The sequence below is a fragment of the Notechis scutatus genome, chromosome Z, assembly GCF_049901735.1.
Source record: "Notechis scutatus isolate UNSWTSFEM ecotype Mainland chromosome Z, rNotScu1.2, whole genome shotgun sequence".
Lineage (NCBI taxonomy): Eukaryota > Metazoa > Chordata > Lepidosauria > Squamata > Elapidae > Notechis > Notechis scutatus.
In genome coordinates this window covers 132372478-132397720 of record NC_142025.1, presented here as the reverse complement: position 1 = coordinate 132397720, position 25243 = coordinate 132372478, and the positions used below count along the sequence as shown (strand labels likewise).

The 25243-nt window shown below is 43.1% G+C and overlaps 1 protein-coding gene across 6 annotated transcripts; it reads left to right on the top strand.

Annotated features, from left to right (window-relative positions):
* The first annotated feature begins 419 nt into the window (after positions 1–419).
* Positions 420–25243, top strand: PRR14 (proline rich 14). Of its 6 annotated transcripts, none has more exons than XM_087946841.1 (11): positions 420–873; positions 3999–4178; positions 4292–4562; positions 6502–6617; positions 6698–6956; positions 7046–7095; positions 12911–12996; positions 16045–16765; positions 20717–20816; positions 21660–21766; positions 22260–25243. In XM_087946841.1, the coding sequence occupies exons 2-11, from the start codon at positions 4084–4086 to the stop codon at positions 22330–22332; spliced, it is 1878 nt and encodes a 625-aa protein (XP_087802967.1). In that variant the 5' UTR covers positions 420–873; positions 3999–4083; the 3' UTR covers positions 22333–25243. The 6 variants fall into 6 exon arrangements, 5 of the variants coding, with proteins under 5 accessions (XP_087802967.1, XP_087802966.1, XP_087802969.1 ...); XR_015745907.1 differs by having other exon boundaries at positions 493–873; positions 7043–7095; positions 16045–16623; positions 22260–22328; XM_087946840.1 differs by having other exon boundaries at positions 493–873; positions 7043–7095.

The following is a 25243-nucleotide window of genomic DNA, read 5'->3' as shown; positions in this document are numbered from 1 at the left end:
CCCCTTAGTTTTCTCCCATCCGTTCAGGCGTTTAAAATCTGCTTTGAAATCAAGCTTTCACCTTGGAACAGAGTAATCTGATTCATAAATAGCAACGAAAACGCCTTTCCAAAGAGTAAAGGGGTTTGGAAAGCACTGGCCCTTTAAATATTCACATCTGGAATGTGTCTTATTGCAAAATGGCTACCGATTTTTGATGAGGTGCCTTATTTTGATAGCCTCTCTTTTCTTGCCCACACTCAAAATGGTGGGCCTTTTTAACTTTAACACTCCATTGGCCCGAAATGAGACGGCAGTTACAACGTTTTTCTTACAATGCAACGTCTAGTTTCATTTCCCCCCGTTTTGGCCATTGACTAGTAACTGAAAGATTTATCCTATTAATAATAGGAAGGAGGCGCTGACGGTGTCAGTGACGTCACCGAAGCGTGCGCCCTTTAAAAAAGATGGGGGAAACTCAGGGCGAGATATATATAATTTTCACCGATAGCTGGAGAATCAGTTTCGCGGGTGTGCGGGCGCTGGAACTAAAGTGAAATGAACACACGCCTCCTGAATCCCCGACACTAAAACTGACCCCGTGCTTCCCGACCGCGCTCTTCGGCGCCACATACAGGCCTTGACTACAGTTTGCCCACCATTCCTGCCCTAAGTAATGATGGCGATTCTTGAGCCACCACTTGAGTAAAAAACAGGAAACCATTGGCTGCGGTAGAAAATGGGTCGCTATTGGACGGGCGGAATCTAGAAGTAGGGTCGGGCCGGGCCCAAGGGCTGATGTGAGGAGGAAAAATTGGTAACCGGAGAGAGGGGCTCGTGTCCCCTCGTCCCGTCCTCTGTTTCGTGACTTCGTCTTGCATGCGGGGGCTGGAGGTGAGATCCCCCGCGGGGCATTGGGTGGGGGTTGGGGTCGCCAGTTTGGCGGATAATTGGGAGGAGTCCTTGCGGGGACCGAAGGCAGCAGCTCCTGCTGTTTCGCTGGCAGCCAAGCATCCTCGGCTCGCTCCCTTGATGACCGTCAAGTGTGGGAGCGGCTGCGCGGCTTCTCCTACACCGGACGAAGGAATGTGTGTGTGTGTGGGGGGCGCCCGGGCTGAGGGACCTGCGAGATTGTGTGTGTGTCTCCGTGTTTGTGTGCTCTGCCGTCTTCTTGGGCAGGAAAGGGTGCCCAAAGGCTGCAAAAACGAACTTCGGCTTTGCCCGGTCTTTTTCAAACGTGGAATAACTTCAGGTTGCCTACAGTCACGCTGGCTAGGGAATTCTGGGAATCGAAATCCAGCCGTGTTTAAAAGTTTGAAAAAAAACAAACCACGCCACCATTTCTGTGGGGTCACTTTCGCTGCGCTTGAGGGAGTGCTAGCCCTGCGTTATGCAATCTGCTGTGTGGTCCCCCCCCTTTGCATAATAAGGAAGAAGTTTGGTAAAACCGGTGCCAAGAGTCATACAAACACATCAGGTAAGGGATTCTGGGTGTGCTTCTCCAGTGATGTAGAAAGTTAAGTTTTTTTAGGGGGGGGGGAGAGGAACAGTTATAGGAAGAATGGGGTGGGAGAGATGTTGGAATGACTGCTTCCTTGCTAAGTGGAATCTAACTGGCAAAAAATAGGATGGACATTTTCTAAAATGACCATCTTAGCAAGATTGGCACTCTTGGCTTCGAATTTCAGCCTAGCAGGACTCATAGGCCTGAGTTATCTTGATTTCTATCCTGTCCCATAATTTGGCCTTTGCTGTTTCTCCCACAAACACACAACTTTTACAAACCCATCTTTTATGTATAATGGGGAGTAAGTGGAGAACTGAAAGTTTTCACATACGTTGAGAAAAACAGAGGGAAAATAATAGTTGAATTAATACATGTAAGAAAAAGTGTTCTTCGTAAACATTTTAGTAAGGCCAACCCCCAAATTAGGAAAGTGTGTGAAAGCTTTTCACTTCACAAGAATTTATCATCTGCCAACTTGGTGGAAAAGACTGAGATGAAAAAAAAAGTTGCTTTTTCTTGTTTGGAAGTCTAAGGAACCTGAAAGCTGCTATACTATTTGCGGTTTTTGAGTGATGGTGATAAAATTGACATCCAGTTTTGGCTTTTTCATGTTTTCAGTTTTGTCATATAATTTAGTTTAATTTAGTTTACTTTATTGTCATTGCACCTCATACAACAAAATCAGCACCATCTTCAGTGCACATCATGACCATGAAAATAAACACAAACACATCCTTCACCCTCCACACATTGAACCAAAAACCCCTGATACCGTATCAATACTGCACTATACAGCAGTAATGACTCAAATTGATCTGCAAATATTAGTCTGTCGTGTATGTGATGGGGGATGGTGGTATGATTTCTGTCCTGGTTTGATTGCTTTAATATAGTACAGTGCCCTATATATCCTACTATATAAGGCAGTCAGTTTGATGTAGCTAAGACAACAGACTATGTGCCAGTAGACTAAAAGTCAGAAGATTGTGAGTTCTAGTTCCATTCAGGCATATAGCTGGATAATTTTGGGCCAGTCACTCACTCTCAGTCCTAGAAAGTGGGCAGTGCCCAACCAGTTCCAGAAATCTTGCCAAAAACACAACTGGGACTAGTCCAGGCAGTCATCAACAGTCAAAAACTGATTTGAAAGTACACACTCACACACACACACACACAGAATCTTCTGACATGCTGAGAAGCTTTACACTATCTGATTTTTAACTTTTCCTTATCCTGGAAAACTGCTGTGCAAGGAAGACTGGGTCTAACTATGATTTCGATGATTGCTAATGGTTCATAATTAGCTTCTCTGAGGCATATAAACCCATCTCCTCACTTACTTACCTCTGTATTGTGCAGCACTATTTAGAACATTTTTTTCCTCAACCCTGGCAACTCCTAAGATGAGTGAGTTCTAATTCCTAGAATTCCCTAGCCAGTCATACTGACTGAGGAATTTTGAGAGTGAAGACCACACATCTAAAAGTTACCAAGGTAGAGAACACTGGTTTAGAAGAATAACTAAAATAGCAGACCTTTCAAAGGTGAGAGCAGGGTTTGCCCTCCTTCTTAAGGATGTCCCACCACACACTTGATCTGACAAAAAATAGGAAGGAAGTAACTTCAATTGAAGTGCAGCTTTGTGTAGAAATAGGCTGTCTCATTTTAACTTTGTCCATAAAAATGAATTCTTGTTTTTAGGATGCTCAGCTCTGTTAATAGTGTATGAGAATAGAAACTGGTGGAGGGTGGAATATCTTTTAAATAAATGCATTTTGATTCCAAGATGAAATCAATGAATTAATGAATGAGTTTTCTAAAAAAAATTAAACATGATTAAAATTCCAAACTGAAGAAGGTGGGGAATGACAGACCTAAGAAGCATAAGAGTTTAATTCATTGTTTCTCAACACTGGAAAATTTGAGACATGTGGACTTCAACTCGCAGAATTCTGAGAATTGAAGTCCAAAAGTCTTTAAATCTGCCAAGATTGAAAAACACTTTTAATTGCTTCCTTAATTAAATCCTTCTTAAAGAGGCTCTGTTATGATGGTTTGGGTGCCTTATGAACATGTCTTCGATTAATAGCATATTTGGGATTATTACAAGTTCCTTAGTGCTTTGATGCTACTAAACTTATTTAGTTTTGAAATGCGATCACTTTTTGCCAGTGTTTTCCTTCCTTTTTAGGCTTCTGTAAATTATTTTATACTTCCTTCAGAAATACCCAGTTTACTACAATTAGCTGAGCAGAATCCCTTTGGGGAACACCAAGCCTCAAATTTGTTTTTTTTTAGTCATACAAAATCCATCTTTTAAAAAATGTTGGCTTTTCCAGCCACTAACTCCGGCATTGTTCTTACCTTGATTTGGGGATATTTTAAAATGAAATATAGTTTTTCTCATCGCCAATTATTTTAAAATTCAGAGAAGAATCCTTATATATATATATCATGTATTGTTTAATGAAATAAGTAAACAGTTATTCATTTGATTTCTCTCCCACCACAGAGAAGTGAGAAGTGAGGTTCTGGTGGAGAAATGGGGGAGCTTCCCAATTCCTGACCCCAAAAGGGTATTAGGTCTGAATCCAGCCATGGAATGCACCCTTCTTGAAGGAACCTCTGCTGGGGGTCATTTGCCATTGTCCGCTTTAGAGAGGATAGCCAGGCGGCGAAAAATCATATTCAAGTGAGAGATTGCCATGTTTTTTGTGCTGGGAATTCTAAGTGGGAAGAATGGGAGGAGGAGGAGGAAAGAATCAGGGTGTTGTTTTGAAAATCTCGCTCTTTATCCTTTTGCAGGCCTACAGCTGAGGAGGAGGAAAATCCTGTACATCTTCTGCAGCCCCTGGACAGAGGCAGAACCTCATCCCCCTTATGTCAGGATGAAAAATCTTGGTCACCCAAGAAGAAGCAGCGGCTCCAACAAAGCTCCCTGCCAATGGCAGAAAAGGGCAGGGATGCTTGTGGTAGGAGGGGAGAAACCCTGTGGCGTATAGCATCTCCCATGGAGAAGAAACAGCGAAAGGTGTTGGCTATTGATCTGGAAGACTTTTCCACAACCAAAGTGCCTGTAAGGATGCTGTAAAACCTGGAGTGAATGTTAAAGGGATTTGTGGGATAGGCTACCAAACTGAATGGATGATGTGTCTCTCAGGCTTTGAATAGGCAGATGACAATTCCCTCATTACTAGTTGAGATTGGGAGTTCTGAAGTAATAAGCTGGTACTGTGCCAGCTAAATCAGTACCCAGTCTTTTTCTGGGCCCTATGACGGAAACAATTCCTTTCAACTCCAAATCTACCCACTGGATACACAGAAAATCCACTTGTAAGTGTTGAATATAAATGAGATGCATATATAAAACATAATACAGCCAGAGGTGGTATTCAGCAGGTTCTGAACAGTTCCGGAGAACCAGTAGTGGAAATTTTGAGCAGTTTGGAGAACCAGCAAATACCACCTCCGACTGGCCCCGCCCCCATCTATTCTCTGCCTCCTGAGTCTCAGCTGATCAGCTGGGTCATCTTTTGTTGCCCAGCACAGGAGAACAGAGCTGGAAAGCAGGCTAATGGGGTGGGGAGGGAATGGGTTTTTGCAGTAACCTTCCCCCACTCCAGGGGAGGGAATGGAGATTTTAAATATCCTTCCCCTGGAGTGGGATAGGAATGGAGAGTTTACAGTATCCTTCCCCTGCCATCCTCACCAAGCCACGCCAACAGAACTGGTAGTACAAAAATTTGAATCCCACCACTGGATACAGCCAACTGGCATCACCTACTGTGAGTCAGGCGGCTATATAAATTTGCTTAATAAATAAATCTATATGTATAAAAGTGAAATCCCACACATGCATCATCATAAAATCTCTAGAACTGTAAAGCCTACAAACTTGAAATTTGGCACGTATGTTCCTCTTAGCTTCTAGGTGCTCAGTAAGAAAGGATTTTTCGAAATGACCATCAAAGCTTTAGTATTTCGTATATTATTATTTACACACTCTGATGCTAAAGAGGACTCCCCCTCCCCACCTGAAAAAAAATCTGTTCCAAATGTAAAACAAAGCAGAGAGGAGTTTCAGTTTTAGTTTCACAGCAGCAACCAGCTTTAGTACAGAACAGTTGAGCTAAGCCATGCCCAGGCTCCTTGCTGTCTCCTTGCTCACATAGCACAGTTTCAGTTTCCAAACTGTCCACAACTCTCACACACTGACAGGACGCTAGCCAGATGAATACCGATGGATGCTGGTAGGCAGAGGCAGAATTTTTTTCCCCTTATTTTCCTCTCCCAAAACTAAGACCAGCCACATAGTTTTATAGCGAAGCATGGGTATCCAGCTAGTAAAGAATAAAAACAAAACATTTTTAAATGTTCTTTTACAGATGTCTCTTCCATACCAGATACTCCAAAAAGCTATCTTGGATTGTTTCAGGCCTGATGCCTGATTTTTTGTTTGTTTGTTACTAAGCAGAGACCTTTTGATTTATCCAAACTTGTTTATGTTTAGAATTCTTTTCAAACTTACAAGTTATTTTTCCTGTTTCTAGTCATTTGAGGGATGATGATGTTATACTATGACATGGATTTTGGGGTTGAATTACTAACATTTCTAAGGGCTGATCTATAATGGTAGGGCAGATTGAGATAGGAAAAAAGAAACTTATAATTCTTGTCTCTCTAAAACTCTTCACAAATCTTGTGTTCTGAAATTTGGACTCTTGCACAGTACAAATGGGTAGATTTGATAGCCTAAATGCCCATCACAGCTGAGAGATTCTCTGAGTGCAGAAAATCGTTCAAGTGCCATGTTTTGTATAACTTAATCAGGAAAGTTAGTCATGTGACCTGTGGTTCTCTCTGGCACAGTAGGCGGGAGACGTTTATACTTTCTACCCAAAGAAGAATGTCTGTTTTAAACCAAATGCAAGACTGGCTGGTGGGATGAGGAAAAGAGGCTTCTTATCTGATGTTTAGAGATGTTTGAAAGTTGGACTGTCTCTCCCTCTATCCAGGAGATTCGTTTACAAAGGCCTGCCTTGTTTCCTTCCCCAAAACCCTTTCAGCGCTCATTTGGGAATGAGACCAAAGTTTCCTGGTCCAGAAACAGACAGGATAGCACTATGTGCAGGTGAGCAAGGATCTTGGAGACAAAGGTTAATAGTATGGTTTGTGGATGTCAACAGCTACCTGTCTGTCTTGCTCCCTCAGATCCCTTCTTCCTAAGGTAATGCGTTCTCAGCCCTGCCAAGAACCTCGGGAACACTTGGCTCACACATGCCAGCGGTTGGGGGACCAAAGTCCCTGCCTCCCTCTCTGCCGTGAGTCAGGGCGCCTGCAAGCCAAGAGGCAGCGCCTGCAGAATGGAGTCCCTTTAATAAATGGGAGAGAGGGGACCCTGGCCATCCCAGAAGAGGAGGCTCGTTGGCCAATTCCTGCTTTGGAGGATTGTCAGTTGACCCAAGCCCAGGTGAGTTTGCTGTAGGCAAACCTTTTGTAAGGTTAAGGTCAGAGGGAAGATGGTCCCCTTTTGGTTCACACCTCTTTTCTCGCCGGCAGGATGCTGGTGTTGGCCAAGAGCTTCTGGAGAGCTTCCCACCTCCCTGCAGGTGAGCGTTTCCACATTAGGGTGGAGGAATGACTAAGCCACCCTTCTCCCTTTACCAGGATTACAGAGCCAAAGAGATTTTGAGAGTAGTTTTTCTTAAAGGGCCACTCCCCAGATGTGCTAGCCTTCCAGGTACTGTGATTGCCGAATGCCATGCTGATAGGACAGTTGCCAGAATGGAAGTTCACTTTATTTGGGATCTCTGGAATGGGGAAGGTTTAACATTTTTTATCTTTCAATGCCACTGGCTGGGTAAATTTCTAACTGCTGCCCAGTTGGAGAAGGCTGTCGCGTCGAGCGACTGGTCCGTTGATTCGATTTTCCAGTCTGTTGCTGAATTCCCTTCAAGAAATAATTTAGCGGAGCCCTCGCAAGGGTGAGTGCCAAAGCACAAAGAAAAAGACACAAAACAAATAGTTTCTTTAGGTGAGGAAACACATCGCGCCTGGGGCAGATGGAATTGTCCCAGCGGCCCCGATTGCTTTGCGCTGTCCTCTTTTATTGTGCTGATTCAAAGGACGGGGGTGCGGGGTGATTGCAGGAAACAATGAAGTTACAGAGTTAATCATTGAAACCAAGCTACGTGACACAAGGAGCAAACTTGATACTTTTCAGGTAAACATGTCTTAATACCAAATACACAGTTTTAACTGACACAGACTTTTGGAGTTAATCCTGTCAGTTTCAGTCCTGTCAGTGGAATTTGCCCTGAGAGGTGTACGTGCTAGGCAAGATTTGTTCTATGGCAAAATAGCTAAAGCAGGATAGCCACAATTCCTCCTTTTCTTTATTTTTGTGCTCATGATTCTAGGTAGAGTCCTTTCTCTTCCCGAGTAGTCCCATAAGGTGGCAACAAACCCTTCGGTTTGTTGATGCCTTACAGAACCAACTCATACGAGGAAAAGTCCTCATCCCCGAATCGTGGCTGGGCAGAGTTAACAAAACTTCTTTGGGAGAAAAGGAGTTAATAGTGTTCTATTTCCTCCTCTGACTCTAGATCAGAGGACCATTCCAGCAAAGGTTTTTTGACAAGATCTTTTGTGAGAAAGCTAACCGTTTTTTGAGTATTGTTAACTTCATTATCAAGGGTATTCAAACGATCCCTCAATTAGTTTCCCGAAGGCTGAGAGAGAGAAGGATTAGAACGACATTGTGAAGCCCAATGATAGCCTTTTCGGCAGCGAGGACAGATGGTTTGTGGCTTAGATGAGGGAGGTGGACCTCTAGTTTGGCCACGAAGAGCGGCCCCACCCCCTGGCATGCGACATTGATTTTTAAAATGTCCGGGCTTGCCACAGTTAAAACAATTGCCGTTGCGTGTTACAGCGAAAGCATCGGGAGGAGAAGTGGATGCGGAATTAGGATCCGATAATGAAGCAGTGATAGCAGTAGCAAGCATATTCATTTTATGAGTGGTTGTTCCTACAATTCTACAGAGTTGTAAAAACTCAGCCAATGTCACGCCTGGCTTATTAGCGACTGGCTGTAGAATTTTTTGACAGTCCTGATTTGCGTTGGAAAAAGCCAATTTTATAAGTAACTCTTGTTTGGCAGTAGAATTATCTATCTGTCGATCTAGGGCTGTCTGAAGGCGACTGATGAATGAAGCATATGGCTCATCAGGATTTTGCATAATTTTCAAAATGCTTGGGTGGACTGCGAATCTGAATCATCCACTAGCTTTAAAGCATTCATAGCACACATATGAATAATGGCAAAACTGCGACGGGGAATTTTGTTGTTGTGCTAGAGTAGAGGATTGACCTTTTCCCATTAAATGATCTACAGTTACTCCAGCAGGCAAACCCCTACGAATTTCAGCCTCAACACCTTTTTCATATTCAGATTGCCACACAACATATTGCGCTGGAGTCATAAGCATAGAGAAAAGCATTTTCCAGTCATAAAGTAACATAACAGTATTAGCAGTGACCAAAGAATCAAGTATTCCCCGAGTAAAAGGAGAATGTAATCCATAAGTTGTAACTGCATCTTTTATATTTTTTAAAACTTTAAACTCAATGTTGCTGTGAACATTGCCTCCCGCTGCACCAGGGATAATAGTCATAGGATAAGCAGAAGGATCTTCTGTTTCTAAAGGCAGAGGTGATGACAGAAGATTAGTTATAATACCTCCCACAGGTTTTATCGGAGAAGAGTCAGAAAGAGAAGATGGAGCGGAAGGAGGAGGGAAAGAAATGTCAGGATACGGAGGTGGTAAGGAAGAAATTGTATCAAGATGAGCCGCAAGAGGCTTAGTAGTTTTTGAATGAGAAGAAGGGGAATCAGAGGAAACAGGAGAAAAAGATGTTTCAGGAAGACTAGAAGGAGGATAAACAGTAGTTATAGCAGCCATTATCGCTCTCCAAGAAATGAGTATATCCATGGGAGCTCTAGGAATTTCGTAGATATTTCCCTAATTTTTCCCATAGAGAATGGCTGAGAGTTCCAGCAGATGGATAGGCCGGACAATGTGCCTCAATGTAAATTATAAATTTATTTAAAGATTTCTTAGAAATAGGGTACACAGTGGTACCATTGATTTTTTGAAAGGAATTAGCCTTCTTCACCAAATCGTAAAGTTCGTCCCTATGTCCTGACGAAACCTTGGAAAGTGAGGAGCCCATTACTTACGTTCGTACGGAGCCTATGCCAGGTACGTAGAAATGGGAGTGAAGGCGATGCACCCCTAGACAGAAGTCACACCGTGAAACCAGAAAATCGAAGGGATCCCGGACGAATCGAGGGATCCCGGACGAGCCCCAGCTGTCGCGCCGAGCGACCGGTCCGTTGATTCGATTTTCCAGTCTGTTGCTGAATTCCCTTCAAGAAATAATTTAGCGGAGCCTCGCAAGGGTGAGTGCCAAAGCACAAAGAAAAAGACACAAAACAAATAGTTTCTTTAGGTGAGAAAACACATCGCGCCTGGGGCAGATGGAATTGTCCCGGCGGCCCCGATTGCTTTGCGCTGTCCTCTTTATTGTGCTGATTCAAAGACGGGGGTGTGGGGTGATTGCAGGAAACAATGAAGTTACAGAGTTAATCATTGAAACCAAGCTACGTGACACAAGGAGCAAACTTGATACTTTTCAGGTAAACATGTCTTAATACCAAATACACAGTTTTTAACTGACACAGACTTTTGGAGTTAATCCTGTCAGTTTCAGTCCTGTCAGTGGAATTTGCCCTGAGAGGTGTACGTGCTAGGCAAGATTTGTTCTATGGCAAAATAGCTAAAGCAGGATAGCCACAATTCCTCCTTTTCTTTATTTTTGTGCTCATGATTCTAGGTAGAGTCCTTTCTCTTCCCGAGTAGTCCCATAAGGTGGCAACAAACCCTTCGGTTTGTTGATGCCTTGCAGAACCAACTCATACGAGGAAAAGTCCTCATCCCCCGAATCGTGGCTGGGCAGAGTTAACAAAACTTCTTTGGGAGAAAAGGAGTTAATAGTGTCTATTTCCTCCTCTGACTCTAGATCAGAGGACCATTCCAGCAAAGGTTTTTTGACAAGATCTTTTGTGAGAAAGCTAACCGTTTTTTGAGTATTGTTAACTTCATTATCAAGGGTATTCAAACGATCCCTCAATTAGTTTCCCGAAGGCTGAGAGAGAGAAGGATTAGAACGACATTGTGAGCCCAATGATAGCCTTTCCGGCAGCGAGGACAGATGGTTTGTGGCTTAGATGAGGGAGGTGGACCTCTAGTTTGGCCACGAAGAGCGGCCCCACCCCTGGCATGCGACATTGATTTTTAAAATGTCCGGGCTTGCCACAGTTAAAACAATTGCCGTTGCGTGTTACAGCGAAAGCATCGGGAGGAGAAGTGGATGCGGAATTAGGATCCGATAATGAAGCAGTGATAGCAGTAGCAAGCATATTCATTTTATGAGTGGTTGTTCCTACAATTCTACAGAGTTGTAAAAACTCAGCCAATGTCACGCCTGGCTTATTAGCGACTGGCTGTAGAATTTTTTGACAGTCCTGATTTGCGTTGGAAAAAGCCAATTTTATAAGTAACTCTTGTTTGGCAGTAGAATTATCTATCTGTCGATCTAGGGCTGTCTGAAGGCGACTGATGAATGAAGCATATGGCTCATCAGGATTTTGCATAATTTTCAAAAATGCTTGGGTGGACTGCGAATCTGAATCATCCACTCGCTTTAAAGCATTCATAGCACACATATGAATAATGGCAAAACTGCGACGGGGGGAATTTTGTTGTTGTGCTAGAATAGAGGATTGACCTTTTCCCATTAAATGATCTACAGTTACTCCAGCAGGCAAACCCCTACGAATTTCAGCCTCAACACCTTTTTCATATTCAGATTGCCACACAACATATTGCGCTGGAGTCATAAGCATAGAGAAAAGCATTTTCCAGTCATAAAGTAACATAACAGTATTAGCAGTGACCAAAGAATCAAGTATTCCCGAGTAAAAGGAGAATGTAATCCATAAGTTGTAACTGCATCTTTATATTTTTAAAACTTTAAACTCAATGTTGCTGTGAACATTGCCTCCCGCTGCACCAGGGATAATAGTCATAGGATAAGCAGAAGGATCTTCTGTTTCTAAAGGCAGAGGTGATGACAGAAGATTAGTTATAATACCTCCCACAGGTTTTATCGGAGAAGAGTCAGAAAGAGAAGATGGAGCGGAAGGAGGAGGGAAAGAAATGTCAGGATACGGAGGTGGTAAGGAAGAAATTGTATCAAGATGAGCCGCAAGAGGCTTAGTAGTTTTTGAATGAGAAGAAGGGGAATCAGAGGAAACAGGAGAAAAAGATGTTTCAGGAAGACTAGAAGGAGGATAAACAGTAGTTATAGCAGCCATTATCGCTCTCCAAGAAATGAGTATATCCATGGGAGCTCTAGGAATTTCGTGTAGATATTTCCCTAATTTTTCCCATAGAGAATGGCTGAGAGTTCCAGCAGATGGATAGGCCGGACAATGTGCCTCAATGTAAATTATAAATTTATTTAAAGATTTCTTAGAAATAGGGTACACAGTGGTACCATTGATTTTTTGAAAGGAATTAGCCTTCTTCACCAAATCGTAAAGTTCGTCCCTATGTCCTGACGAAACCTTGGAAAGTGAGGAGCCCATTACTTACGTTCGTGCACGGAGCCTATGCCAGGTGCGTAGAAATGGGAGTGAAGGCGATGCACCCCTAGACAGAAGTCACACCGTGAAAACCAGAAAATCGAAGGATCCCGGACGAATCGAGGGATCCCGGACGAGCCCCCAGCTGTCGCGGCGACGAGCGACCGGTCCGTTGATTCGATTTTCCAGTCTGTTGCTGAATTCCCTTCAAGAAATAATTTAGCGGAGCCCTCGCAAGGGTGAGTGCCAAAGCACAAAGAAAAGACACAAAACAAATAGTTTCTTTAGGTGAGGAAACACATCGCGCCTGGGGCAGATGGAATTGTCCCGGCGGCCCGATTGCTTTGCGCTGTCCTCTTTTATTGTGCTGATTCAAAGACGGGGTGCGGGGTGATTGCAGGAAACAATGAAGTTACAGAGTTAATTATTGAAACCAAGCTACGTGACACAAGGAGCAAACTTGATACTTTTCAGGTAAACATGTCTTAATACCAAATACACAGTTTTTAGCTGACACAGACTTTTGGAGTTAATCCTGTCAGTTTCAGTCCTGTCAGTGGAATTTGCCCTGAGAGGTGTACGTGCTAGGCAAGATTTGTTCTATGGCAAAATAGCTAAAGCAGGATAGCCACAGAAGGCTGTTCCAGAACATCATCAGATGGAAGAGCTAAAACGATTGCCCATCACTTCCCATTGTTTCTGCTCTTGCTCAGGAGTGATCAGCGAGAATTGCCTCATCAGTCATCAAGCATGGAAAAGCCAGTGCCTTCAGACCTACATGACCAGGAGCATCACACAGGTTGGTGGAGCTCTGAATTAAATAAGATGACCTGGCAGTCTGATAGTATGCAAAAAAATATGTTTATCCCTATACGCTGGTAACAATGGCCAAGGGTTGCATTTTTGGGAAAGGATCCTCAGAGGAATAATCTAAAATATGCTATTTGAGTGGATGGCAAAGGCAGGGAGGAATTCATTTCATGAACCTCTGTTCCTGAATTTATTTAGAAAAGATGGGGATTTGCATCACCAAGAAATTCCAGACCGATGTATTAAGCAGTATTTCTTAACCTTGGTGACTTAAAATGTAAGGACTCCAATTCCCAGAATTCCCCAGTCTGCCATGGTTAAGAAACAGTAGTATAAGGGGAAAGGAATTTTTTTGTATCTTGATCTGTGATGAGAATGCCTCATTATTTATTAATCTTGACATGTGCTAGCATTACAGACACAAGTGTTGAAGATGAAAATGAAGGCAAATTACTATACCTTTGTAAATATTTAGCAATATTGCTGTGCATGAGAAAGAGAGCAAGAAAAGAGAAACTGTGAAAAAGGGAAAAGAGGAGAAAGATGAGGAAGAAAAATAAAATGATGCTCTAGAGTACTTTTGACTTTGGGCCTATTAGGTTATGCAGCTCAGAATTTAAATAAATTCCAAAGTGGCTACTGAAATTCAGCTTTATTGTTGATCATAGGCAAAGCTGGGCATTCTCAAACTTTTGCCTCAAACAAAGCAAGTCAAAGAGACAAAAGGCACACGTTAATTAAAACTTTTTTCTTTTTTATAGTTTGCACAGGTCGCGTTTTGTTTAGAAGCACAATTTCTTACCCACTAGTTCTGGCAAAGCGCACGATTTTCCAGCGCTTGAGAATAACTAGGCAAGGAGGAATGGATACACATTTTCTGGCATTTAGCCCAGAGCTTGATAGGCCCCGTTATCTTACAGCCGGTGGTTACAACAGACACAGTCACAGCAAAGTTACTGCAAGGATAAGCTTGGCATTCAGCCTGGAGCTATTAATAGTACATTTTACATTACAATGGAGCTCAGCTCAGTAAGAATAACAATAGCTACACTCTGTGCAGGCTCTAATCCTTTCTGGCCTTTTCATCGCTTGCAGTGATACCCTACTGTCATCCTATACACCAGGGGTCTCCAACCTTGGCAACTTTAAGCCTGGAGGACTTAAAAATTCAAAGCTGGCTGGGGAATTCTGGGAGTTGAAGTCCTCCAGGTTTAAAGTTGCCAAGGTTGGAGACCCCTGCTATACACCTTACTGTGTCTCTTAGGAAAGGATGTCATGTACATGTAGTCCTCGACTTGCGACCACAATTGATCCCAAAATTTATATCACTAAGCAAGGCATTTCTTAAGTGAACTTTGCCCCATTTTACCACCTTTCCTGCCATAGTTGTTAAATGAATTACTGCAGTTGTTAAGTTTGTAACACAGTTGTTAAGTGAATCTGGCTTCTTCCATTGACTTTGCTCTTCAGAAGGTCGCAATAGGGGATCACATGATCTCCGGACACTGCAATAATCATAAATATGAGTCAGTTATCAAGCATCCAAATTTTAATCAAGTGACCATGGGGATGCTGCAACAGTTGTAAGTGTGGAAAATGATCATAAATCACTTTTTTTTCAGTGCCAATTTAACTTCCAACAGCCAATAAACGAACTGTTGTAAGTTGAGGATTACCTGTTATAGCAAAAGACTATTCTTTTTAAGGCAAATTGTCAATTTGATGAAAATCAGACACTTTGTGTTGATGATCCAGGCAGTTTTCTTGGCACAAATATGGCCTGGTCATGGGTCCAGGCTAACTGAAGAGCCATCTCATCCCAATGGTATTGGCTTGTCTCACCTGCCCCAGCAATAGGGACATGCTGTAGATCCCATCGGCTGAGGAGCGTTGGTTGAGGAGAAGAGCCTTTCCTCCTGCTGTGGCTCTGGAACTTCGTGGCCTTCAAAGTGGGATCTGCCACCCTTTTCTTGGCCTGAGAAGGTCTGAAGACCTGGCTCTGCCATTTGACTTGAGGCCCTGATGGGGTCGTATTGGTCCCTTTTTTGCCTAGTGTTTTTGTTAACTTTAATGTTTTAATTTTAATTATTAATATTTTTAATGAGCTAATTGTTTTATATTGTGTTTATGACATTGAGTCACATGATAGCGAGATGCATATAGATTTAATCAATAAACAACTTTAACAAATAAATAGTATGAAAATAGTTTACCACTACCTCCTGGCAAGATTTTCTTCAACTTCCAAATCTAGCAACTTCTCTGGCATGTTCTGGGGGGACAGGAATCTCTCCTCTGAGTACTAACCAGATTTGATCTTAACTTCTGAATTGGCCAGAATCAGCCAAGTGCTGCCACATGCTAAGACAGGCCCTGTAGGACTTCCCTTTTATTTAATTGGAAGTAACATTCTTTGAAAGGTGCCAGCCAGAGAAATATTTTGAACTCTCCCTGTGTTGCTTTGAAATCATCAGGGCCATTTCTGAGGTAGATGGGCAGTTAAGAAGTACAGGTAGCCCTCAACTTATAATAGTTTGCTTAGTGACCATTCAAAGTTTCAACAGCACTGAAAAAAGTGACTTACGATCATTTTTTCGCACTTATGACCGTTGCAGCATCCCCCATGGTTACGCGATGTACATTTGGATGATTGACAACTGGTTAATATTTATGACAGTTGCAATGTCCCTGGGTCACGTGATCACTTTTTACAACTTTCTGACAAGCAAAGTCAATCTAAATACATTTAACCGTGTTACTGATTTAACAGCTGCAGTGATTCACTTTAACAAATGTGGCAAGAAAGATGGTAAAATGGGGCAAAACTCACTTAACAAATTTCTCACTTAGCAACATAAATTCTGGGCTCAGTTGTGGCCGTAAGTTGAGGATTACATGTATAAAATGAACGAACGAATGAGTGAATCGTCATACAGCTGTGTTTGAACATCTTGTGTAAGTGGCCCTTCAAGATACTTCTTCTTATCCTCTGCGGTCCACTTCCTGTGTAACAGCCATATCTTTCCCCTTCCATCAGGTCCATCCTCTGAAACATCCAGACCTACTTCGGCTTTGACTCTCTTGCGTCCTTCCATGGTCCCGCGCTTCAGGCCCTGGGGCTTGGCCCCAATCTTCCAAAGCATGCGTTCAAAACTGGAAGCCTTTGCCGACATCTTCCTCAGCCCATCCAAATCATCTGTGCCACCTGCTGAAAAATCTCCGTCCCCATCACCACATCCTCCAGCAAATGAGGACGAAGCGGCAACAAGTTCTCTGGCCGCCCCTCGCCCAGGAGTCAAAATCGAGATGAAAATCGCCATTTCTGAACCACGTCCCCGCAAGAGGAGCTCTTGCCACGAAGAAGAGAAGGAAGAAGCAAACCGCCTGGTGGTTAGCAGGAGGCCCCCCATCCGCCAGTGGCACTTGAGGAAAGGAGAGCCAGCTCCACAGCCCCTCCTTGGACGTAGCAATTCCTGCCCTGATTTTCCTAGAGCCTGCTCTTGGCAAAATGTCTCTTCGGTGCTTTCTCCCTTGCTGCAGCTGCGGCAACGCCGGCACACAGTTTGCAGTCTGGAAGTATCTCGAGAACTGGACCGTCCCACACTGCCCTGCCTGCGTAAGGAAGTGTACCCCTTTAGCAGTTCCCCTGCCCGCCGCTTGCCGCCACGACCCTTGGTTCATGCTGCCTACTGTGATCCATCCTCCTGCTCTTCCCTCACACCATCCTGCTGTCCTGAACCTGACCCCGTGCATTCCAGGTAAAAGCTTTTCCATCTCTGTTACCCAAAGACGTATGCTGCCCCCTCAAAGAACCTCAGCTCCACTCCAGCAAGGCAAGAGTAATCCTGAAGACACAGGCATAATAAGCTTCATTTCCTGACTGCTCCCTGAAAGGAAAGGAAGGGCAAGAAAGGATCGGGATTTTTGATCCCTCCTTGTGGAAAGGCTGGATCTGTTAACAGCAGTGATCCCCAACCTTTCTGGCTTTGTGGGCAGGCAGGGGGAGGGAGAGGGAATGATTACGTGCAAATGGCAGGTAAGCTCGTGGGGGTCCATTGGCGCGAGTGGCGCACTGGTGGCTTTCAAAGAGGTTTACCACACCGCTTCGCTGGGTGTGGCTTTGTGCGCGCATGCCAAACACATACTTTGCACACACGCAGAGGCTTTTCTACTCACCTGCAATCCCTGTAGTTTGAACAGTTGCCGTGCAGCAATCTCCTGTGCCGCGCAAAGCAGCTGCGCTTCAAAAGCAGGGAATAAAGGTCTGCACAGGAGCCTGGGCGGGAGGGTGAGCCCAGGGTAAGCAACTCCTCAAAGAGAACCAGTTTGGTCTCCGACGATCTTCGGCGCCACCAGTATGCCAGAACCAGGCCGAACTGGTAGAATAGCACCACTGGAGTGGTGGGCACAAGCCCCTGCTGCTTGCACAAGTGGAGCTGCTTGCCCACTGCGTCCGTGGCCCAGTAGTGCTCTGAGGCCCCGCGGGTTGGGCACCCCTGTTTTACAGCATATTTTCTATGTTGGGAGATTTGGGGTCACATATTCTTGAACTCTTCCCAGCCAGCATGACCTGGAATAAAGCAGGTATGTACAGGCAGTGTTGTAGTCTTTGACTTACAACAGTTTATTTAGTGAGTGAAGTTACAACGGCATTGAAAAGTGACCTGTGACCATTTTTCACAGTTACGACCATTGTACCATCCCCATGGATACGATCAAAATTTAGACGGTTCATATTTATGAGGCTTGCAGTGTCCCTGGATGTCATGTGATCACCTTTTTTTTTTTAAACAAGTTTTATTAATTTCAAAAACAAACAAATCATCATCAACCATTACATATTTGAACCTTTTTCCATTATACATTTTACAAGTCAGATAAAACCTTATTTTATACAATACAATTCTATTTTAAACCATTTCTAAATGAACATAAAAACATCTCTTGTCCTCTATTTCTTTCTGACTCGATTATCGTCATTCTCTTTCTGTGTTTCTAAAAGGTTTCACCAATACTTCTCAAAAACATAAACAGACACAAACAAACATATAAAAAATCTTTTAGTAAAGTAACTTGGCCCCCGGTACCTCTCTTTATATGGGCTTTAATTATATTCATGCTCATCTTACAGATCATTACCTATTTTATTTACCATTCTGTATCTTCTATATATACTTCTCCACACATTTCACTCTTCATAATTCTATCTTATTCAATCCATCTTAATTTAAATCATTATATTTGTATCTTTTGCCCATCCTTTATTATCACTCTATCTCATTCCTTATAATGAAAAAAAAAAAAAGAATTTCTCCTGAAATCTCTAATCAGAGTATGATGCCTTTCTATCCTCTCCCTAAATATTAGATTAACATTTAAAATGACACCTAATATCCAATCTGATTCTGCTTGGTACATTCTATCTATTAATTTTTACTTTTAATAACAATAAAAACAGAGTAATAAATCGGAAATGTTTAAATACATAGTATCCTCCTAAATACGTAGTTAAATAATAAATCTAAATAATAAATCTTATAACACTCATTGCCTTTCCCTTCAATATTTTATTACATTTTAAAAATCAATCATTATTAAACATTTCAACATTTTAATTTCTTATTAACTCTTAAGCCATTCTAATTTTCTATTTCTAATACAAATATTACAATACCGTCTTATGTACCTTGCAAAATCTTTTTTAAGAAAATTTATACTTTACCCTTTATCCCTGAAAAAGATTCCTCTTTTCCCATCCAATTTTAAAACTTTGTGGCTTTTCTCCGCCTTTCCCTTTCTTTCTTCCCCCACCCGATCTTCCTACCCCCCTTCTTCTAACCTCTGTCTTGCTGGCATCCCTTCTCTGTTGTATTCCCTTTTTCTCTTGTTTGCTATCATTGTATTTATTTTGCATCATATTTTTCTCTTTCTTAAATGTTTTTTTAGATCTTAAGTCCTTCATTTTCCTCGCTTTCTTCCTTTCTTCTTCCTTAGGTAAATTTTGGGATTCATTAAAGATGGTGTCTTCGTCTTCATCTTGTTGTTGTTCCATCTGTCGCATTGTCTGTTCATAGTTAACCAGCGCCATTTCTAAAAATAGAAAAGCTTTTTCCATACCATCTTTACAGGCTGCTTTTGTTTGCTCATATTCATCCCTCAGTTCCTCAAGGAGAAAGCCATTATAAATCTTTTCTTTTCTTTTTTCCCTCTTTCTTCTTACTCCAACCAAAATATTCCAAAAGAAAAGTAAGACAATCCCAAAGTCCACAATCCTCAATCAATCCAAGCCAAGCCAAAATTCCCACTTTCTCTTCCAGGGGTAGTATCAGACAAAGGAAAAAAGAAAATCCAAATCTGTGTTTTGAAGCCTTATTAAGATTTTATTTCTGTCTCCAAATCCTTAAGGCATCTCCTCCAACAAAATCCAGCCAGATAAATATATTTTTTGTCCTCTCCCTTCCGACTTATCCCATAAAGCTAGTTTTACCTGAAAAAAAACAGGTTTCTCAATATCCGTTTGTTAATTCCGTCGGGAGGGAGAGTAAACTTTCCTTTCAGCACCTCAGAATTGCCGCTTACTTTCTCTTGTGGAAAGAATCATCCAAAAAGCCATCACTTCCAGGAATTAAATTAAATATATCTCAGAGTCCTGGATCGACCAAGAAGACTTTCACTTTTAAAAACTTTCTCCTCTTCCTCCTGCGCATACTTGCCCAGCTGCCGGCTTCTTTGTGGCGGCCATTACGGACCGCCGCTACGCCGTCTTGGTAAAAGGAGGTTTTGCCGGCCAGGAGGGGTCTGCAACACCCCAAACCCTTTTCCGGATCCCCTACCTTCAGCTGCCCCTGCAGGCCAGCCTTGCTCCGCACCCTTTCGGATCGGAGCCCCAAAAGCGGCTAGCGCGGCAGGGATCGCGCAGCTTCGCGAATCCCTACCGCTCGCAAAGCCGACAAACCGGAAATCGTCATGTGATCACCTTTTGCGACCTTCCAACAAGCAAAGTCAACAGGGAAACCAGATTTACTTAACAGCTGTGTTACTAACAACAACTGCATTAACAAATCTGGCAAGAAAGGTCATAAAATGGGGCAAAACATAATTTAACAGTTGTCTTGCTTAGCCACAGAAATTTTGGTCTCAATTTTGGTCATTAGTCAAGGACTACCTGTAATCCAAGAATATGTTGGAGGCCCTTGTCTGCTGTTTAAGACTTTGAGCAAGAGTATTGGAAAGCCATTTTTAAAGATCAAAATTACACCAGACCATGTTCCCCTGAGGTCCATCTCTGTATAAGGCACAGTTGCAATTCCAATTCTTAACTAGTTCTGGAATCTGCAGAGAGAGAGAGAGAGAGAGAGAGAGAGAGAGAGAGAGAGAAATTACTTTTTTGCTTTTTTTCTTGATCCACCTTTCCTACAACTTCCACGGAATGTTGTATATTTAATGGGTCCTCCTGTTCAATCAGCTCCCTTTCCCCTCCCCTACAATATGTGTTGGACTACGGAGTTCATGGTTGTATAGGTGGAGGATGCGGATGTTTATAATTGTGACACGTATTGAAACCTAAGAGAAGAAGGATTGGGTGGAGATTGAATTTAAGTTCTTTTCCTGTTCTGTCCTCCTCTGAATGGATGAGCAGATTTCTCCAACATAGAAAACATCTGGACTCTCTTTGACCTGTATGTAATTTGTTTCCTTTGTCCTTTCAGGAATGCCTCCCTCTCCCCAGATGGTGGGCAAAGGGTACCAGCAGTTGGCTTAGACATGGTTGCATCAGAGCAGTTGATGCTTTCAGAAGATGAGATGAAGGTCAGTCACTGTTTTATGTTTTATTCCTAACAGAGGAAATGCTGCGATTAAGATGCACCCTCCCTCTCTGTAGGACTTGGCTTTCCCAACATGTCCATGCTTTGTTGTTGTTGTTAGTCGTGAAGTCATGTCCGACCCATCGTGACCCCTTGGACAACGTTCCTCCAGGCCTTCCTGTCCTCTACTATCCTCCAGAGTCCCCTTAAGCTCACGCCAACTGCTTCAGTGACTCCATCCATCCACCTCCTTCTCTGCCGTCCCCTTCTTCTATTGCCCTCAATCGTTCCCAGCATTGGGCTCTTCTCCAGTGAATCCTTCCTTCTCATTAGGTGGCCAAAGTATTTGAGTTTCATCTTCAGGATCTGGCCTTCTAAAGAGCAGTCAGCGTTGATCCTCTCTAGGACTGACCAGTTGGATCGCCTTGCAGTCCAAGGGACTCGAAGGAGTCTTCTCCAGCACCATAGTTCAAAGGCCTCAATTCTTTGGCGCTCAGCCTTTCTTATGGTCCAATTTTCACAGCCATACATTGCAACTGGGAAAACCATAGCCTTGACTATACTTTTCTTGGCAGGCTGATATCTCTGCTTTCTAGTATTCTGTCTAGATTTTCCATAGCTTTCTTCCCCAGGAGCAAGCATCTTTTAATTATTTGGCTGTAGTCTCCATCTGCGGTGATCTTGGAGCCCAGGAAAATAATATCTGTCACTACCTCCATTTCTTCCCCATCTATTTGCCAGGAATTGAGAGGGCTGGATGCTGTGATCTTAGTTTTCTTAATGTTGAGTTTCAAGCCAACTTTTGCAGTCCATACTTATCCCGACTTAATTTCCCTAAAATCTACAGGGATCCCAAGACAACACAGTAGGGAAGGTGTCCTGCATAAGAATCTGCAAGTCGCCAGCCAAGCACCAAGCCAATCTCACCCCCATGGGGCTTCCCCGTCCAGTCAGGTGAGAGCATCTTAAATAAATTAGGAGAATGGGTCCCAAATGAAAATGCTTCTGCAGGAAGATGGGAATGGGCTTCTATATTGCCCAATAGTGATCTGAGAACCTAGGATCCAGATTCTCCGTGAATCCAAGAGGGAAGGGGGCAGTGCGTAAGCAGAAAGGACTGGGCCTTTTCCAGGGTTAAAGTTCTGCTGCTGGGTCATCTGCTTTTTAATTGCATTAGAACAAATCTAGGACTTGTACTTTCTGGTGGTGGAACTCTGAAGAAAGGGTTAAAGAGGGGAGTTCTGGAACCTTGTGCCTTGAACATTTTCCAGAAATGACCCAGTGAGCAGTTCTGACAAGATCTAGTGGAATGGCAGGCTAAGAGACTTGTCTGAAAATTGAGCAGAATATTACCCTATACACTGAAAAAAGGTTTTATTTTTCTGCAGAAAATTCTATCTCACAGATAATGTTTCCCTATTGGCCAAGTTATTCTCTCCTTTCTCAGGCTCAACAAGAAGAAGTTCAGTCTGGAGGAGATCTACACGAACAAGAATTATCAACCTGAGGAGAAGAGGTGAGAAGGCCAGCTAATGGCTTGTATGGTTCTTGGCCCAGGCTAATACATGGTGGAGTCAAAAGGTGGTGGGTCATATGTATATACTTGGGTTTATAGCTCAGCAGCTTTGTGAAACCAGTAGTTCTGCAAACCATAGTTAAGCAAACCACAATACAATGTCCAAGTTCAATGAAGGAGTCACAAATAGCCAAGTAGCGTCAACATGCTTGAAAAAGAAATGCTTTCACAGTTTCTAACCAAAGATCCCATGGCTATATTGGCTGGGAAGGTTGAGACAAATGATTTGGAGGGCACTTGGTGGAAGAAAGCTAACACATATAAAAATACCTCCTTAAAATACCTTTTGTGATCACAGACCCCCATGACTTAACTCAAGATTTAAATCATAACATTTCTTCAAGCCTTCGCGCACCCCCTGCAGCGACATCGCATCCTCCCCAAGGGTCCACGGGCCACAAGTTGAGAACCACTGTACTAGACTGTACTTCATGGTGGAAGACAATTGCTTTGGAGTAGTAGTCTTAAAAGAGCACAAGTGAAGTATCAGTTGTGTTGTTTTCCACAGTGTTTCTCAACCTTAGCAATTTTAAGATGTGTGGACTTTGAATTCCCAGAAATCCCCCAGCCAGCGTGAATGAAACCCACATTTCTTTCATTCCAGAATGCAGGGTGGGGAAATTCTGGGAGTTGAAATCCACACATCTTAAAAGTTGCTGAGTTTAAAAACACTTCCCCAGCATTTGCTCCCTGTTGTCGAAGCAATGTGCAAGTTAACGTTAATTGCGTTGGACTCAAATGCACCAGTGAACCACACCCATAATCTAACTGATGGACCATGGAGGGCTTACGGAATTCATCATTGAACAACATTTCCAGTCTAGGCTCATCTCTTGCTTCCCATTTATTGCGGTTATGCAGAATTTCTGTGCTATTCTCTGGCAGTGGTTCTCCACCTGTGGTCCACAGATCCCTGGGGGAATGTGATGTTTTCACGGGGGTCCACGAAGGCACGAAGAAACGTTATTTAAATCTAGTAGTTCACTTCCTTCTATCCAGGACGTATCATATAAGCGATGCTTGAGCGGAGTCCGCAGGATTGTCTGGGACACTACGCATCCTCTTCACGACCTGTTTTCCTTGCTACTTTCTGGGAGGGGCTTCGTGGTATCTGAAGCAGAACATCCAGATTCAGCCACAGTTTTGTTCTACATAGCATCAACCTTGTGAATTCTCAAGTTACCTCTTTCCGCTACTCGTTCAAAATGGACAGTGAGATATATATTTTAAAAATGACAGCAAGGTATCTTAAGTCTTGGTGGTCTATGGCCATGGGCCGTGGCCACAAAGGTATTTAAAGAGGGTCTGTGTTGTAGAAAACGTGGAGAACCGCTGCACTGTAATAAATTGCTTGTTGCACCTTTTAGAATTTTTAATTCTTGGAGTAGGTCAAGTGGTTCTTAAGTAAGCAGTGAATACAAAAAGCTCTACATTCAAAAGGGAACTGTAGAAAATTATTTTGCTATAGAGGTGTTTTACATTTTTCCTTACCTTTGCATTTTATACCCTTTCCTCTTTTCTTTCACCCTTGACCTTTTGGGCACCCACTAAGAAGATTGTTAAAATTGTTTGACGACACTGCAGTTCCATGCCTTACATCCAGAACATGCTCTGCACTTAATGATTGCCTGAATACTGGCATCGCTTCCCTGCTGCTGCTAAATATCGGGAGCGAAGAGGAGTTTTACAGTTAGATCTGTCCTCCTTTTAGCCTGTTCGATAGCTACCAGTCTAAAGCTGGTCTCCCTGTTAAGGAACCTCAGAGACGGCTTCTCCTTTAAATTTTGGTGTCTGGTCCCCTCCTCTTTCTCCTTGCAGATCCTTTGAGACCATATTTGAAGTACCACTGGAACGCAACGGAGTCCTCGTCTTCACCAGCCAACGCAAGCTGAAGAGGGTAATGAAGTTCCAGAAGATGGGCCTTCCCCGCAAGCAACGCAAATCCCACCTCCGGAAGGGACATAGGGCAAAGGGAAGACGGGCCCAGCCCCAGTCCGCTGAACTGGATGAGATGCTGCAGCAAAAACTGGCTGAACTGGATGCCCTGTTTGAGGAGGAAGTGTGTTGAGCTGAGTCTACAGAAAAGTACCTATAGGAGCCTTTTCCTTCCCATCTCTTCCCCTTTCCCCAAAGTACTTATTTCTCAAACTACCCTTGAGTTGTCTAATATTTTTTTTCTCCTGAGCACTCCAATCTTTTCCCCATGTCCTCTATTCCCCATGTCAACACCACCTGTTCATCTCCAGTGACAGGTGTTTCGTCATCCAGGGATCCTAGGTTGTCCTCCAAACCACAGAGAGTGCACTTATGAACGTGGGGCTGGATGTCACCCTGCAGCCTCCCTCAGCTAGCTTGCCTGGTGTTTATTTTGCCAGTCCCCTTTTCCTTAGGCTCACCAGTCTAAAGAAACAGAGTGTTGGTGAGGCCCAAAAAGTGGTGATGCCCATTCCTCGCGTTCTGCTTCCCTCGCACAATCAGACTCTCAGTACCTGAGTTAGAGGAGGTGAATCAAGGTTTAGCATAGCAAGGGATGTATCCAACTATGTGGAGATTGAGTTACTCCTTTTCTGTGGCTGCCGTCTTGACTAAACTAGAAAACCCATTGATTGCAAAGGCATGACAGGAGAGAAAGAGCAAAACCAGGCTTGTAAATGGAAGAGAAGACATGTCAAGAAGCTCAGAAAGGAGATGTTTCAGAAAGGATTGTTAATACATAAATGGCTATGAATCCTGCTTCGGTATTCCAAGTTTGAATAGACTTATTGGAGTTATATTCTGTTAGGCATGGTGGAGCGGGGGAGTTGTTTGCATTTTTTGAATTAATCTATATTTGTAATAAATCTTGGGAAGAAAGA

Coding starts and splice junctions, on each gene's coding strand:
- PRR14 (XM_087946840.1), top strand. CDS start 4,084: ATGGAATGCACCCTTCTTGAAGGAACCTCTGCTGGGGGTCATTTGCCA. Junction 7,096..12,910: donor AGCTTCCCACCTCCCTGCAG/GTGAGCGTTTCC, acceptor GCTCTTGCTCAG/GAGTGATCAGCGAGAATTGC. Junction 20,817..21,659: donor TTTCAGAAGATGAGATGAAG/GTCAGTCACTGT, acceptor TAAAATCTACAG/GGATCCCAAGACAACACAGT.